The sequence below is a fragment of the Crinia signifera genome, chromosome 3 (genome assembly GCF_055691185.1).
Source record: "Crinia signifera chromosome 3, ASM5569118v1, whole genome shotgun sequence".
NCBI classification, from domain to species: domain Eukaryota; kingdom Metazoa; phylum Chordata; class Amphibia; order Anura; family Myobatrachidae; genus Crinia; species Crinia signifera.
The window spans coordinates 98,187,013-98,202,460 of record NC_139219.1 but is presented as its reverse complement, the minus strand read 5'-3'; the positions used below and the strand labels follow the sequence as shown (position 1 = coordinate 98,202,460).

The 15,448-nt window shown below is 43.4% G+C and overlaps 1 protein-coding gene across 3 annotated transcripts in view; it reads left to right on the top strand.

Annotated features, from left to right (window-relative positions):
* Positions 1-15,448, top strand: part of SIPA1L2 (signal induced proliferation associated 1 like 2) — a 348,073-nt gene that overhangs the window by 319,216 nt on the left and 13,409 nt on the right. For all 3 annotated transcript variants that reach the window (XM_083176266.1, XM_083176268.1, XM_083176267.1), the window contains one exon: positions 9,569-9,692. In XM_083176266.1, the coding sequence (XP_083032392.1) occupies positions 9,569-9,692 (124 nt within the window). The remainder of the gene's footprint in view (positions 1-9,568; positions 9,693-15,448) is intronic.

Genomic DNA, 15,448 nt, shown 5'->3' with positions numbered 1-15,448 from the left:
CCCCACAAGTGACCCCATTTTGCAAACTACACCCCTCAGGGAATTCATCTAGGGGTATAGTGTACATTTCAAACCCCCAGGGGTTTCACCAATTTTGATACAACTGGGCTGTGCAAATGAAAAATTAAATTTTTTTTACACAAAAATGCAGTTCTGGCTCAAAATTTTTCATTTTCACAAGGAATGAAGGAGACAAAGCACCCCAAAATCTGTGCCCCAATTTCTCCCGAGTATGGCAATGCCTCACATGTGACCAAAAAATACCATTTGGGTGCATGGCAGGACTCAGAAGGGAAGGAGTGATTTTTGTATTTTGCAGCTCAGATTCTGGTGGAATTTTGGTGGGTGCTATGTCGCATTAGCAAGACCCCCGAAGCACCAATACAGTGGAAGCCCCCCACAAGTGACCCCATTTTGCAAACTACACCCCTCAGGGAATTCATCTAGTGGTATAATGTACATTTCAAACCCCAGGGGTTTCACCAATTGTGGTACAACTGGGCAGTGAAAATGAAAAATTAAATTTTTTACACAAAAATGCAGTTCTGGCTCAAAATTTTTCATTTTCACAAGGAATGAAGGAGACAAAGCACCCCAAAATCTGTGCCCCAATTTCTCCCGAGTACGGCAATGCCTCACATGTGACCAAAAAATACCATTTGGGTGCATGGCAGGACTCAGAAGGGAAGGAGTGATTTTTGTATTTTGCAGCTCAGATTCTGGTGGAATTTTGGTGGGTGCTATGTCGCATTAGCAAGACCCCCAAAGCACCAATACAGTGAAAGCCCCCCACAAGTGACCCCATTTTGCAAACTACACCCCTCTGGGAATTCATCTAGGGGTATAATGTACATTTCAAACCCCCAGGGGTTTCACCAATTTTGATACAACTGGGCTGTGCAAATGAAAAATTACATTTTTTTACACAAAAATGCAGTTCTGGCTCAAAATTTTTCATTTTCACAAGGAATGAAGGAGACAAAGCACCCCAAAATCTGTGCCCCAATTTCTCCCGAGTACGGCAATGCCTCACATGTGACCAAAAAATACCATTTGGGTGCATGGCAGGACTCAGAAGGGAAGGAGTGATTTTTGTATTTTGCAGCTCAGATTCTGGTGGAATTTTGGTGGGTGCTATGTCGCATTAGCAAGACCCCCAAAGCACTAATACAGTGGAAGCCCCCCACAAGTGACCCCATTTTGCAAACTACACCCCTCTGGGAATTCATCTAGGGGTATAATGTACATTTCAAACCCCCAGGGGTTTCACCAATTGTGGTACAACTGGGCAGTGAAAATGAAAAATTACATTTTTTACACAAAAATGCAGTTCTGGCTCAAAATTTTTCATTTTCACAAGGAATGAAGGAGACAAAGCACCCCAAAATCTGTGCCCCAATTTCTCCCGAGTACGGCAATGCCTCACATGTGACCAAAAAATACCATTTGGGTGCATGGCAGGACTCAGAAGGGAAGGAGTGATTTTTGTATTTTGCAGCTCAGATTCTGGTGGAATTTTGGTGGGTGCTATGTCGCATTAGCAAGACCCCCAAAGCACCAATACAGTGGAAGCCCCCCACAAGTGACCCCATTTTGCAACTTACACCCCTCAGGGAATTCATCTAGGGGTATAGTGTACATTTCAAACCCCCAGGGGTTTCACCAATTTTGATACAACTGGGCTGTGCAAATGAAAAATTACATTTTTTTACACAAAAATGCAGTTCTGGCTCAAAATTTTTCATTTTCACAAGGAATGAAGGAGACAAAGCACCCCAAAATCTGTGCCCAAATTTCTCCCGAGTATGGCAATGCCTCACATGTGACCAAAAAATACCATTTGGGTGCATGGCAGGACTCAGAAGGGAAGGAGTGATTTTTGTATTTTGCAGCTCAGATTCTGGTGGAATTTTGGTGGGTGCTATGTCGCATTAGCAAGACCCCCGAAGCACCAATACAGTGGAAGCCCCCCACAAGTGACCCCATTTTGCAAACTACACCCCTCAGGGAATTCATCTAGGGGTATAATGTACATTTCAAACCCCCCGGGGTTTCACCAATTGTGGTACAACTGGGCAGTGAAAATGAAAAATTAAATTTTTTACACAAAAATGCAGTTCTGGCTCAAAATTTTTTATTTTCACAAGGAATGAAGGAGACAAAGCACCCCAAAATCTGTGCCCCAATTTCTCCCGAGTACGGCAATGCCTCACATGTGACCAAAAAATACCATTTGGGTGCATGGCAGGACTCAGAAGGGAAGGAGTGATTTTTGTATTTTGCAGCTCAGATTCTGGTGGAATTTTGGTGGGTGCTATGTCGCATTAGCAAGACCCCCAAAGCACCAATACAGTGAAAGCCCCCCACAAGTGACCCCATTTTGCAAACTACACCCCTCTGGGAATTCATCTAGGAGTATAATGTACATTTCAAACCCCCAGGGGTTTCACCAATTTTGATACAACTGGGCTGTGCAAATGAAAAATTACATTTTTTTACACAAAAATGCAGTTCTGGCTCAAAATTTTTCATTTTCACAAGGAATGAAGGAGACAAAGCACCCCAAAATCTGTGCCCCAATTTCTCCCGAGTACGGCAATGCCTCACATGTGACCAAAAAATACCAGTTGGGCGCATGGCAGGACTCAGAAGGGAAGGAGTGATTTTTGTATTTTGCAGCTCAGATTCTGGTGGAATTTTGGTGGGTGCTATGTCGCATTAGCAAGACCCCCAAAGCACCAATACAGTGGAAGCCCCCCACAAGTGACCCCATTTTGCAAACTACACCCCTCTGGGAATTCATCTAGGGGTATAATGTACATTTCAAACCCCCAGGGGTTTCACCAATTGTGGTACAACTGGGCAGTGAAAATGAAAAATTAAATTTTTTACACAAAAATGCAGTTCTGGCTCAAAATTTTTCATTTTCACAAGGAATGAAGGAGACAAAGCACCCCAAAATCTGTGCCCCAATTTCTCCCGAGTACGTCAATGCCTCACATGTGACCAAAAAATACCATTTGGGTGCATGGCAGGACTCAGAAGGGAAGGAGTGATTTTTGTATTTTGCAGCTCAGATTCTGGTGGAATTTTGGTGGGTGCTATGTCGCATTAGCAAGACCCCCAAAGCACCAATACAGTGGAAGCCCCCCACAAGTGACCCCATTTTGCAAACTACACCCCTCAGGGAATTCATCTAGGGGTATAGTGTACATTTCAAACCCCCAGGGGTTTCACCAATTTTGATACAACTGGGCTGTGCAAATGAAAAATTACATTTTTTTACACAAAAATGCAGTTCTGGCTCAAAATTTTTCATTTTCACAAGGAATGAAGGAGACAAAGCACCCCAAAATCTGTGCCCCAATTTCTCCCGAGTACGGCAATGCCTCACATGTGACCAAAAAATACCATTTGGGTGCATGGCAGGACTCAGAAGGGAAGGAGTGATTTTTGTATTTTGCAGCTCAGATTCTGGTGGAATTTTGGTGGGTGCTATGTCGCATTAGCAAGACCCCCAAAGCACCAATACAGTGGAAGCCCCCCACAAGTGACCCCATTTTGCAAACTACACCCCTCTGGGAATTCATCTAGGGGTATAATGTACATTTCAAACCCCCAGGGGTTTCACCAATTGTGGTACAACTGGGCAGTGAAAATGAAAAATTAAATTTTTTACACAAAAATGCAGTTCTGGCTCAAAATTTTTCATTTTCACAAGGAATGAAGGAGACAAAGCACCCCAAAATCTGTGCCCCAATTTCTCCCGAGTACGGCAATGCTTCATGTGTGACCAAAAAATGGCAGGACTCAGAAGGGAAGGAGTGATATTTGGATTTTGCAGCACAGATTCTGGTGGAATGTTGGTGGGTGCTATGTCGCATTAGCAAGACCCCCAAAGCACCAATACAGTGGAACCCCCCCACAAGTGACCCCATTTTGCAAACTACACCCCTCAGGGAATTCATCTAGGGGTATAATGTACATTTCAAACCCCCAGGGGTTTCACCAATTGTGGTACAACTGGGCAGTGAAAATGAAAAATTAAATTTTTTACACAAAAATGCAGTTCTGGCTCAAAATTTTTCATTTTCACAAGGAATGAAGGAGACAAAGCACCCCAAAATCTGTGCCCCAATTTCTCCCGAGTACGGCAATGCTTCATGTGTGACCAAAAAATGGCAGGACTCAGAAGGGAAGGAGTGATATTTGGATTTTGCAGCACAGATTCTGGTGGAATGTTGGTGGGTGCTATGTCGCATTAGCAAGACCCCCAAAGCACCAATACAGTGGAACCCCCCCACAAGTGACCCCATTTTGCAAACTACACCCCTCAGGGAATTCATCTAGGGGTATAGTGTACATTTCAAACCCCCAGGGGTTTCACCAATTTTGATACAACTGGGCTGTGCAAATGAAAAATTAAATTTTTTTTCACAAAAATGCAGTTCTGGCTCAAAATTTTTCATTTTCATAAGGTATGAAGGAGAAAAAGCACCCCAAAATCTGTGCCCCAATTTCTCCCGAGTACGGCAATGCTTCATGTGTGACCAAAAAATGGCAGGACTCAGAAGGGAAGGAGTGATATTTGGATTTTGCAGCACAGATTCTGGTGGAATTTTGGTGGGTGCTATGTCGCATTAGCAAGACCCCCAAAGCACCAATACAGTGGAACCCCCCCACAAGTGACCCCATTTTGCAAACTACACCCATCAAGGAATTCATCTAGGGGTAAAGTGTACATTTCAAACCCCCAGGGGTTTCACCAATTTTGATACAACTGGGCTGTGCAAATGAAAAATTACATTTTTTTACACAAAAATGCAGTTCTGGCTCAAAATTTTTCATTTTCATAAGGTATGAAGGAGAAAAAGCACCCCAAAATCTGTGCCCCAATTTCTCCCGAGTACGGCAATGCCTCACATGTGACCAAAAAATACCAGTTGGGTGCATGGCAGGACTCAGAAGGGAAGGAGTGATTTTTGGATTTTGCGGCTCAGATTCTGGTGGAATGAATGGTGGGTGCTATGTGGCATTAGCAAGACCCCCGAAGCACGGTGAAATGATGAACCTAATAATCCATAGATGTGTGGTATATTTTAAAACACTCCTTTATACATAGGCCGGGTTTGTCGGGGCAAGTGTCACACTGGAAAATAGTTTGCTTTCTTATTCCCTTTTTATAGCAAACTTTGCACCTTTTTTGTGTAATGCCCTTTTTTCCAGTGGAGGGGATTTCATCACTAAAATGCTGCCCTGGTACAATACGGGGGCCAGTACTAGAAGTACTGGGGCCCTCTGCCTGCTGGTTCCCAAATATTAGGCTCTTTATGACTTCCTCTTGAAAGTGCATAAATGTCCCCCTCTGGCTGGTAGAACGGAATAGCACGTAAGCGTTATACAGTGCCATCTGGATGATATACACGGCCAGCTTCTTGTACCAGATTTTTGTTTTCCGCAGGGCACTGTACGGCTTCAGTACCTGATCTGAAAGATCCACTCCGCCCATGTACTTATTGTAATCCAGGATACAATTAGGTTTTGAGGTGTGGGTACTGGTACCTCGTACAGGGACGGAGGTGGTACTGTCTCCGTGAATTGTTGTCAGTATAAGGACATCCCTCTTGTCCTTATATTTGACCAACAACATATTTTCGGTGGATTGTGCCCTGCTTTCACCCCTTCTCATTACTTGGGCAATGTGCGTTTTTGGGAGGCCTCTTTGGTTCTTGCGCACAGTACCGCAAGCTGCTGTACCTCTTGAACCAAGGGCCTTAAACAGGGGGATGCTAGTGTAAAAGTTATCCACATAGAGGTGATAACCTTTATCCAGGAAGGGGTGCACTAAATCCCAGACAATTTTTCCACTAACACCTACGAGGGAGGGGGGGCATTCTGGCGGTTCAATTCTTGAATCCTTCCCTTCATATACCCTAAACCTGTGAGTGTACCCTGAGGTGCTTTCACACAGCTTATACATTTTTATGCCATACCTTGCCCTCTTACTGGGAAGGTACTGGCGGAATTTAACCCTTCCTTTAAAATGTATAAGGGACTCGTCTATGCAAATGAATTTATCTGGGATGTACATCTCTGGAAATTTGGCACTGAAATGATCAATGACCGGCCTGACTTTGAATAGCCGGTCAAAGGTGGGATCATCTCTGGGTGGGCACTGTGCATTATCGTTGTAATGCAAAAATTTAAGGATTAACTCAAAACGAGTCCGGGTCATGGCCATACGGTAAAGTGGGGTGCTGTACAGAACATCTGTACTCCAATATTGCCTAATTTCTGGCTTTTTTACTATGCCCATATGAAACACCAGACCCCAAAACGTCATCATCTCTACTGCATCTACAGGGGTCCACCTAGCAAATGATGATGTGGGGTTTTGAGCAATAAACTGCTGGGCATATAAATTAGTTTGGTCCACCATTAAATTTATAAAATCATCAGAGAAAAATAATTTGAAAAAGTCAATTTCTCTGAGACCTGTGGAATCAAATTGGATTCCTGGGATGGCCAAAAACTCAGGAACCTGGGGCTCAAAATTGTCTGGTGGTGGGGTCCATACGAGATCAATTATTGGGGGGGGGTCTCAGCTGCTCTACGGGGGCGTCTTTGAGGGGGTCCCTCATCACTAGAGGAGGAAGAGGAGCTTAAGATGAATCCTTCAAATTCCCCGCTTGCCTCACTGGCTGTGTCAGAGTCAGAGGCAAGCATGGCATATGCCTCCTCCGCTGAATACATTCTTCTGGATGACTGGGATGACATTTGGGATGCCATTTTTATTTTTGTGTTTCTGGTAGTGAAATGTTTCAACACGTGTATAGTGTAGGGTGGGTACAAACTTTATTTCAACCCGGGGGGGTATGTAGTGTGTAGTGTGTATGTAGTGCAGAAAAAAAAAAAATAGATCAACCCTGTGCCGAAAAAGCTGATCAGTGATGTACGTCACTGATCAGCGCACAGTGGCCACAGGACACCCACAAAATCACAGTGTGTGTAAAAAAAAAAATTAAAAAAGACCCCACAGCACCCTCAAAAAAAAAAAAAAGGTGATCAGTGATGCGACACTGATTACCAGTGAGGGGCAGCAGGTGCACAACCTTTGGTGCAACTGACAGTGCAACTGGCAGCAACTGACAGGTATATATATAAAAAAAACCTGCACCCCCAAAAAGTTGCTGATCAGCACAGATATACTGATCAGCACAAAAGGGGGGGTAGCAGACACAAAATATAGCACTCTCTATCACTCTCTGTCACTATCTCTCTCGAACTCTCACTATCTATCACTATCTATCACTCTATGACACTGCAGCAGCAGCACTGACAGTTATATATATTAAAAAAAAAACCTGCACACCCAAAAAGTTGCTGTTCAGCACAGATATACTGATCAGCACAAAAGGGGGGGTAGCAGACACAAAATATAGCACTCTCTATCACTCTCTGTCACTATCTCTCTCTATCTCTCTATCTCTCACTATCTATCACTATCTATCACTCTATGACACTGCAGCAGCAGCACTGACAGTTATATATATAAAAAAAAACCCTGCACACCCAAAAAGTTGCTGTTCAGCACAGATATACTGATCAGCACAAAAGGGGGGGTAGCAGACACAAAATATAGCACTCTCTATCACTCTCTGTCACTATCTCTCTCTATCTCTCTATCTCTCACTATCTATCACTATCTATCACTCTATGACACTGCAGCAGCAGCACTGACAGTTATATATATAAAAAAAAAACCTGCACACCCAAAAAGTTGCTGTTCAGCACAGATATACTGATCAGCACAAAAGGGGGGGTAGCAGACACAAAATATAGCACTCTCTATCACTCTCTGTCACTATCTCTCTCTATCTCTCTATCTCTCACTATCTATCACTATCTATCACTCTATTACACTGCAGCAGCAGCACTGACAGTTATATATATAAAAAAAAAAACCTGCACACCCAAAAAGTTGCTGTTCAGCACAGATATACTGATCAGCACAAAAGGGGGGGTAGCAGACACAAAATATAGCACTCTCTATCACTCTCTGTCACTATCTCTCTCTATCACTCTATCTCTCACTATCTATCACTCTATGACACTGCAGCAGCAGCACTGCACCCCCAAAAAGTTGCTGATCAGTTAATTTATACTGATCAGCACAAAAGGGGGGGCAGCAGTCAGTTGCACACGCAGCACAGCTGTATATATATATAAAAAAAAACCAGCACCCCCAAAAAGTTGCTGATCAGCACAGATATACTGATCAGCACAACAGGGGGGGGGGGGGGGCAGCAGACACAAAATATAGCACTCTCTGTCACTATCTCTCTCTATCTCTCTCTATCTCTCTCTATCTCTCTATCTATAACTCTATCACACTGCAGCAGCAGCAGCACAACACAGGAAGTCACAAGAAGTCAGATCCAGGAAGCATCCAGCACGCTACAAGCAGTGATCAGGTGATCAGGTAAGTATTTGCAAGGATCAGGTCAGTATATCACGGCAGATAGGCACGGTGACCGCACTGCACGCAATTCCAGACCGGAATGGCGTCTGCAGTGCAGTCACCGTTAGTTTAAATCACCCTCCATGGCTGTGATTGGTCCGTCGGTCCGACAAACCAATCACGGCCTTTGGGGGCGGGTGGGGTGAGGTGGGGTGACACCAGTGTCACCCTTACACCCCGTGGTGATTGGTGCTGTACTTTACAGCACCAATCACCACCGATCCCTGTGTCACCGGCGAACGTTATTCGCCGGTACACAGAAAACGCTGTAATTGGCTGTTCACATTTGAACAGCCAATCACAGCGATCGCCGACGGGGTGGAGGCGATGCCTCCCCCCCTGGGCATGCAGGGACATGTCTGCTGTCAGGGACAGCAGACATGTTTAAACTGTCACCGCGTCTATAGACGCGGTGACAGTTTAAAGCCATGACGTACATTTATGCCATGCGTCGGGAAGTACATCCCGGCCATGACGTAAATGTACGTCAAATGTCGGGAAGGGGTTAAGATGATGTCATTATTGTTGCTGTAATTATTATTATACATTTAAAATTCTTATATTCAGATCTGGAATAGAAGATTCTGCCCTTTAATGGACAACTGCAAATTTGCTTGCATATCCAAAATTTGCAGATGGAGAACATGAGCCTGTCTGTGATCACTACTGCCCACCGTTGTCTATGTTAAGGTCCATACACACTGGGCGATTATGCCCAGTGTGTATGGACAGCGATGACCGCTGTCATCGCTGGGGGGGGGGGGAGCCGCCGCTCAGTGCATACACACACAGTGCCGCTTTCCCTTTGCCTGGCGCCATCAGCGGGGGGCAGCTATGCAAAGCCGCCCTCAAAGCCGCTCATCTGCTAGCAATAACAGCAGATGAGCGGCTTTCCCGTCAATGTTGCTGTTTTGAGCGGCTTTCAGCTCAAAGTCACCCAGTGTGTATGGGCCTTTACTCTGACATAGTGTTGTTACAGGTTTTTAATGTATTTTGAAAGTTAAATCAGTCATGTGATAAAGTTGTTATGTTTTTCTTGTGTTATAGAGCAACGTGTCGAATCGTTCTGCACTTTGAGTGATATGCAATGTGAAGATGGCTTTAAAGGATCTGAAGAATTATCTCTGTGCTCTGACTCTGTAAATGGAAAAGATTTTGGTGATTCTGCTGGGTATGTAAATCAGACTTGAATATTTTAAAATGAATATAAATATAACCATCAATAATTCATATTTGAAATCTGTACAAGAAGAAAACAATGTAGAATGTAAGCCGACAACTGAAACAGTAGACAAACATTTATTTTAAAAGCTACTGTTGGAGAATTATGCAGTGAAATGTGCTGTCAATATTTCACATTTAATAACTCAACATATTTTTTTCTTTTGCCATCTTTTTGATATTGCTGATACATGGCCTTAGCTGTCACTGGTACGTTGATTGCCCTAAGCTATTATTGGTACAATGTTCTTATTAACAACACAGTGAAATGTTTGCTTTTTGTATAACAGTTCCTTAAAATGCAATGCATGTATTTGCTTCTGGTATTGTTTTTTTATTATTTTGGTAGAGGGGTGTAGTTATTGCATTTACATACATACAATAGTAACGTAGTAATTAAGGTTGAAAAAAGGTGTTAGTCCATCCAGGGCCGGATTAAGCCTTCGGGGGGGGCCCGCGTCACTTTAGACAGGGGGCCCTCTCCCTCTTGTCATTACTGGCCGCAAACTGCACGGGAGAATATTGCACTGTCAAAACACAGAGTAAAGTAAAAGCAGTATAAAATTAAAGTCCAAAGAGTCGCTAAAATACCAGATAAAAGCAAAAGGCAATATTTGCAGCAAAGCCTTTCATGTAGATAATACATATGTATAATAGAGATGAGCGGCGGGCACTTTTTCGGGTCTTGGTTTTGGTTCTGGATCTGGATCTCCCTTCGTTTTTTTGATCTGGATTGGTTTTGGCAAAACCACCCTTGCGGGTTTTGGTTTTGGCGGGGAGGGGGGGGCGCCCCCCCATTAACGGCGGGGGGGTGGGGACTCCCCAAACCTAGCTACGCCACTGGTAGCACAGATCCCAACCACCCTCTTCCCTCTCCTATAATGGAGTGAAGATGGCGGGGCGCGCGTGCGTCTTATATAGAATCCAGATCCCGCGAGAATCCGACGATGATGATGACGTTTTGCCTCGTTTTCGGTCCGGGATTCAGGCGGGAACTCCCGAGCCGGTTCGGATCCGGACTCGGATCACCATATTCGGGTCTGGCGGATCCCGGAGCTCCGGACCCGCTCATCTCTAATGTATAATGTCACTGACTAGTTAAAATAAACTAGGATGCAAGTTCAAATGTAAGGACAGGTTATAAAGCAGAGGTAGGAACATTGCGATAAGAGAGTACATGTAAACTCCAAAGTTGTTGGGAGAGTACCCCCAGGAAAATCCTCCACTGTGCTCTGAATAAGTGAAGGCTGATGCAGCCTGTGAGACTGCACTGGCTTCACTGTGACCGGCAGTGACTTCCTATTGGAAGCCTGAACTGCCAGTCACACAAAAGGCAGTCTCATAGAATCCAGGGTATGTGTACTGAGGCCAATACTCCCCATGTGCCAGACCTGGTGCCTGTCATCTGCCGAAGCAGCCCATAGAAGCTGGGGGCATGCACAGTACTGAGGAACGATAATGCGCATCCCACCATTCATGTCTATTATGTTGTTTTTCCAGCAATAGGGCCTGATTCTGAGAAAAGCATACAAACGCAAGTTACTCTGCAGGAATGCGGTCACTAGGTCGACGAGAGGAATGTCGACATGCATTGGGTCATCCACTGATGGTAGACATGTATCAAGGTTGACATGTCTGATGGTTGACATGGGGTTAGGTCAACAGGGACATTAGGTCGACATGAGCTAGGTCGACAGTCGAAAGGTCAAAATGGTTTTTTTCACTTTTGTTTACCACCAGGCGGTATTTCATGCCCTACCATCCAGCGGGATTTCATGCCCTACCATCCAGTAGGGCAGTAGGGCGTGGTGGGAGAATAAAATAGTGTGCCCGACCAACCTTTTGACTGTCAACAGGGCAGAATTCATTATCAGCGGCACGCCAGCTGGAAGCCGGGAGCCCTCCACAGGAAGCCCCCACCGTGCAGCGTGATGTAATTACATCACGCCGCGCGAGGCAGAAGCGGAGGTGGCACTGTGCACCTGTCTCTGTCACGAGCCTGGACACTGGAGAGAGGAGCGGTGCTGCACAGTGACAGCACACATGCAACCCAGCCACCCCTTGCACTGCCCGTGGGCTGGTAATGAAAAGGACAGGTAATAAAATAAATCATTATATATCGAGAGAGGGCGGCAGGGGCCTTCCTATATTGTCAGTATATTGCCGGGCCCACAATTTCTGATGGCAGCCCTGACTGTCGACCTTTTCCCATGTCAACCTAATGCGTGTGTCAACAGTGATACATGTCGACCTTCAGTGGTCGACCCAGTGCATGTCAACCTTCCTTTTGTCAACCCTATGACCCATACCCACTGTGCACCTGGACAAAACCATGTACACAGCATGTGGGGCAAATGTAAAATATGCACAAAGAGTTAGATTTGGGTGAAGTGTGTCCAAATTTAAATCTAATTTGCGGTGTAAAAATAAATAAATAAAAAGATGTATAATATCACAAGGCTGCTACAAGCTGGGTTATCACAACTTGCTGTAAAAGGGTCCCCAAAAAATAAACTGGTTCCAGTGACCTTGGACCAGTGTACTTATATTGCACAGAGAAAACTATTCCTACCAAAATGGAGAAGGCGTTTTTTTTTCTCTCTAATATATCCAATATATTATCCAATATAATATCCAATTGTGATATGGCGCCTAAAACATAAACATAATGTCCATAATTCAGGTGATCCAGTACTAGTGAAGCAGACCAGAGAAGTTCATCCAATATTCGTTTATTAAGATCTTCAGTGTGTTATCACAGATGAAACAGAAACGATAATAATATTCCAACGCGTTTCGTCTACAATGACTTCATCAGGGGAACAATCTCACAAATCTTTAAGGACTAATATCTCCAAAAATTTGAGGGAGAAATCCTCAATTTCAGGAAGGTGCAGTTATCTTTAAGAAAAAATTATTATCAGTGTGTCCTTGTTTCTTTAGACGTGCAAGGAAAACCTCCTAGCTCCCTGTGTCTTCAGGGGGACTGATCCAAATTAATAGTATATTGATATTAGTTAGCAGAAATGACCTAAGGGGTTTATGGACTACTCCAATGTTCCTTCCCTATTACATTATATTTATGTGAACCTGATAAATTGATGCATAATCGTATATCCAGAAAAAGTAAAAAGGAGTCTCTCTGTGTGACTTCTTCCTCTCACCAGGTAGACTAGCAGATAGTAGAATATATATATATATATATATATGTGTGTTAATTTATTTTAAAAAAATGATTGTCTGCATGGTCTGCTTTACTTATGAACCAGACCTGGTTGTAAATTTCAAGTAGGAAATAAATGTATATTGAGAGCACATGAGAAAGCCTGGGGCTTCAGAGATTGTTATTGTTGATATTTAGCAACATCACTTTTCATCTTCTTGTCAGTTTGATGCTTTTATATTTCCCCAGTGCCTTAGGTACTGTATAAAGTTGACCATGAAATAAGAATTGACACTTATATGTAAACTATAAGCAAACAATACAAAGCCAATGACACTGTAAATGTAAAATTATCAATAGACAATGTAATAAAGTTGAATTGTAAATATTTATTGGCATGCCTACACAAATGGCTATTGTGGTTGGTCACTTTGGACTTGCATTTCATAGCCAGGTTTGAGGAACAACAAGAACACATTCACTACATAAGTACTGTACTGCATCTTTGTATATTGAAGCCACCTTCACTAGTTATTTGTGTGCCATTTCATATGGTAGTGCCCTGAAAATGAATAAATGCATTTAAAATGAATAAATGAATGAATAAAAGAAACAATATGTTAAACCTCCATCCAAAGGACTAGAGAGGAATAATGCAACATTTGTAAACCCTGCTGGAGTTGTAGGGTGTATTCCAAACTATCCTACAAGTTCTGTGTTTCCTAGTGCCTGATTTTCCACAGCAACAAGAATTAATTAAGTTGTCTGCAAATGTTATGATTTTTTACTGATTGTTCTGCAGAGGTGCAGTCGTTAGTGTATAGGGAGAAGAGCAGGGGGGAGAGGACACATCCTTAAAGGGCATGTGCTGGACGTGAACGCACCAGCTTTCACCACCTGTTTCCTTGCTGTCAGGAAATCTGTGATCCAGGACCAATTGGCTCTTGATAAAAAAAAAAAAATCCATAGTCTGTAAGTGTGTACATGTTTAGGATATACTAGATGGGCCAATGGTTTTTATCTGCTGTTAAATTCCATGTTTCTATGTAAATGAACTCTGCTGTGGAGATACAGGCATGTGGTAAAAAATTCAAATTCATTTGGAACATGCCACCCTTCTATTCCACTCCAGCAGGGTGGCAAAATATGAGTATTTTTAATTAGCTTGTTTGAGTAGTAGTGGAAATGTGTATAGGCAGTGATTTAATTTTGGTTTTAAGGTGTCTGTTTATTTGAATGTGCCCATTTATTTGAATACATGTTCTATATGTAAAACACATACTAGAAACCCCATGAAAATGAATGTGTACATTAAAATCAGAATGCTCTGAGATTTTTACACATTACTGGTGAAATTACATGTTTGAAATTGACTTATATTGCTAAATATCACTATTGTAGAATGGCTCTAAATTGGGTGCCATTCTTTCCTTAGAGAAGCAGTGGCCAGCCTCTGAATTTATTTGGGCAATGTGTCATTGCCCACAGTGCTTGTTTTTCAACTCCCCACTGCAGTTGTTGAGGTGAGGCCAATGTGCAGTCCCCAGTAAAGTCTGTTTCTCAGTATTTTCACTACTGCATATGCAAAATTGTGCCCATACCATTTTTCTAGTGAGTGGTAAGTATTGTGAATGGATAAAGGGGGTGAGTTGCGGATCATCAGCTGTATGCACTGCGAACCCTGCTCTATAAAAGTTAAAGTAATTTTTAACTTATTTATTTAAAAATCAGCATACGATTAGTTGCAAATAAACCTCAAAAATAGGCCCACAGCATCTGCAGATGTCAGGATGCTGGCTGCTACAGCATACTGCAGCATCCAAAGCTCTTCTTGCATCAACTGCACGGACCCTCATCTCCAGCGCCGATGGATCAAATGTCAGCATAGCATGTGAGGGCGGCGCAGTGGAAGGCTTCCTCCCTGCACCGCATACTCACTGTGACACAGCATTTTCTCTGCGCCGCGTGATGTCACAACCCTTTCGCCCGCCTCCTCTGCTGCAGAAGTCTATCTCTTGGTGTAAAGTCCCAGGCCAGGGGCAGGCAAAGGTTCAAGAGCTTCGTAATGGCATTCCTTAGAGAAGCAGTGGCCAGCCTCTGAATTTATTTGGGCAATGTGTCATTGCCCACAGTGCTTGTTTTTCAACTCCCCACTGCAGTTGTTGAGGTGAGGCCAATGTGCAGTCCCCAGTAAAGTCTGTTTCTCAGTATTTTCACTACTGCATATGCAAAATTGTGCCCATACCATTTTTCTAGTGAGTGGTAAGTATTGTGAATGGATAAAGGGGGTGAGTTGCGGATCATCAGCTGTATGCACTGCGAACCCTGCTCTATAAAAGGACGCACTCTCCAGTTTTTTGTAGATGCAATTAAACAGCTTTTTAGTTGCATCTACAAAAAACTGGAAAGTGCGTCCTTTTGTTATATATACATGGACTCTTTTTGTGTTCTGGATGTCACCCTAGGAGTTGATCTTGAGTTGGATGGGAGTGCGATCTTATGCTATACACACATATATATATATATGTGTGTGTGTGTGTATA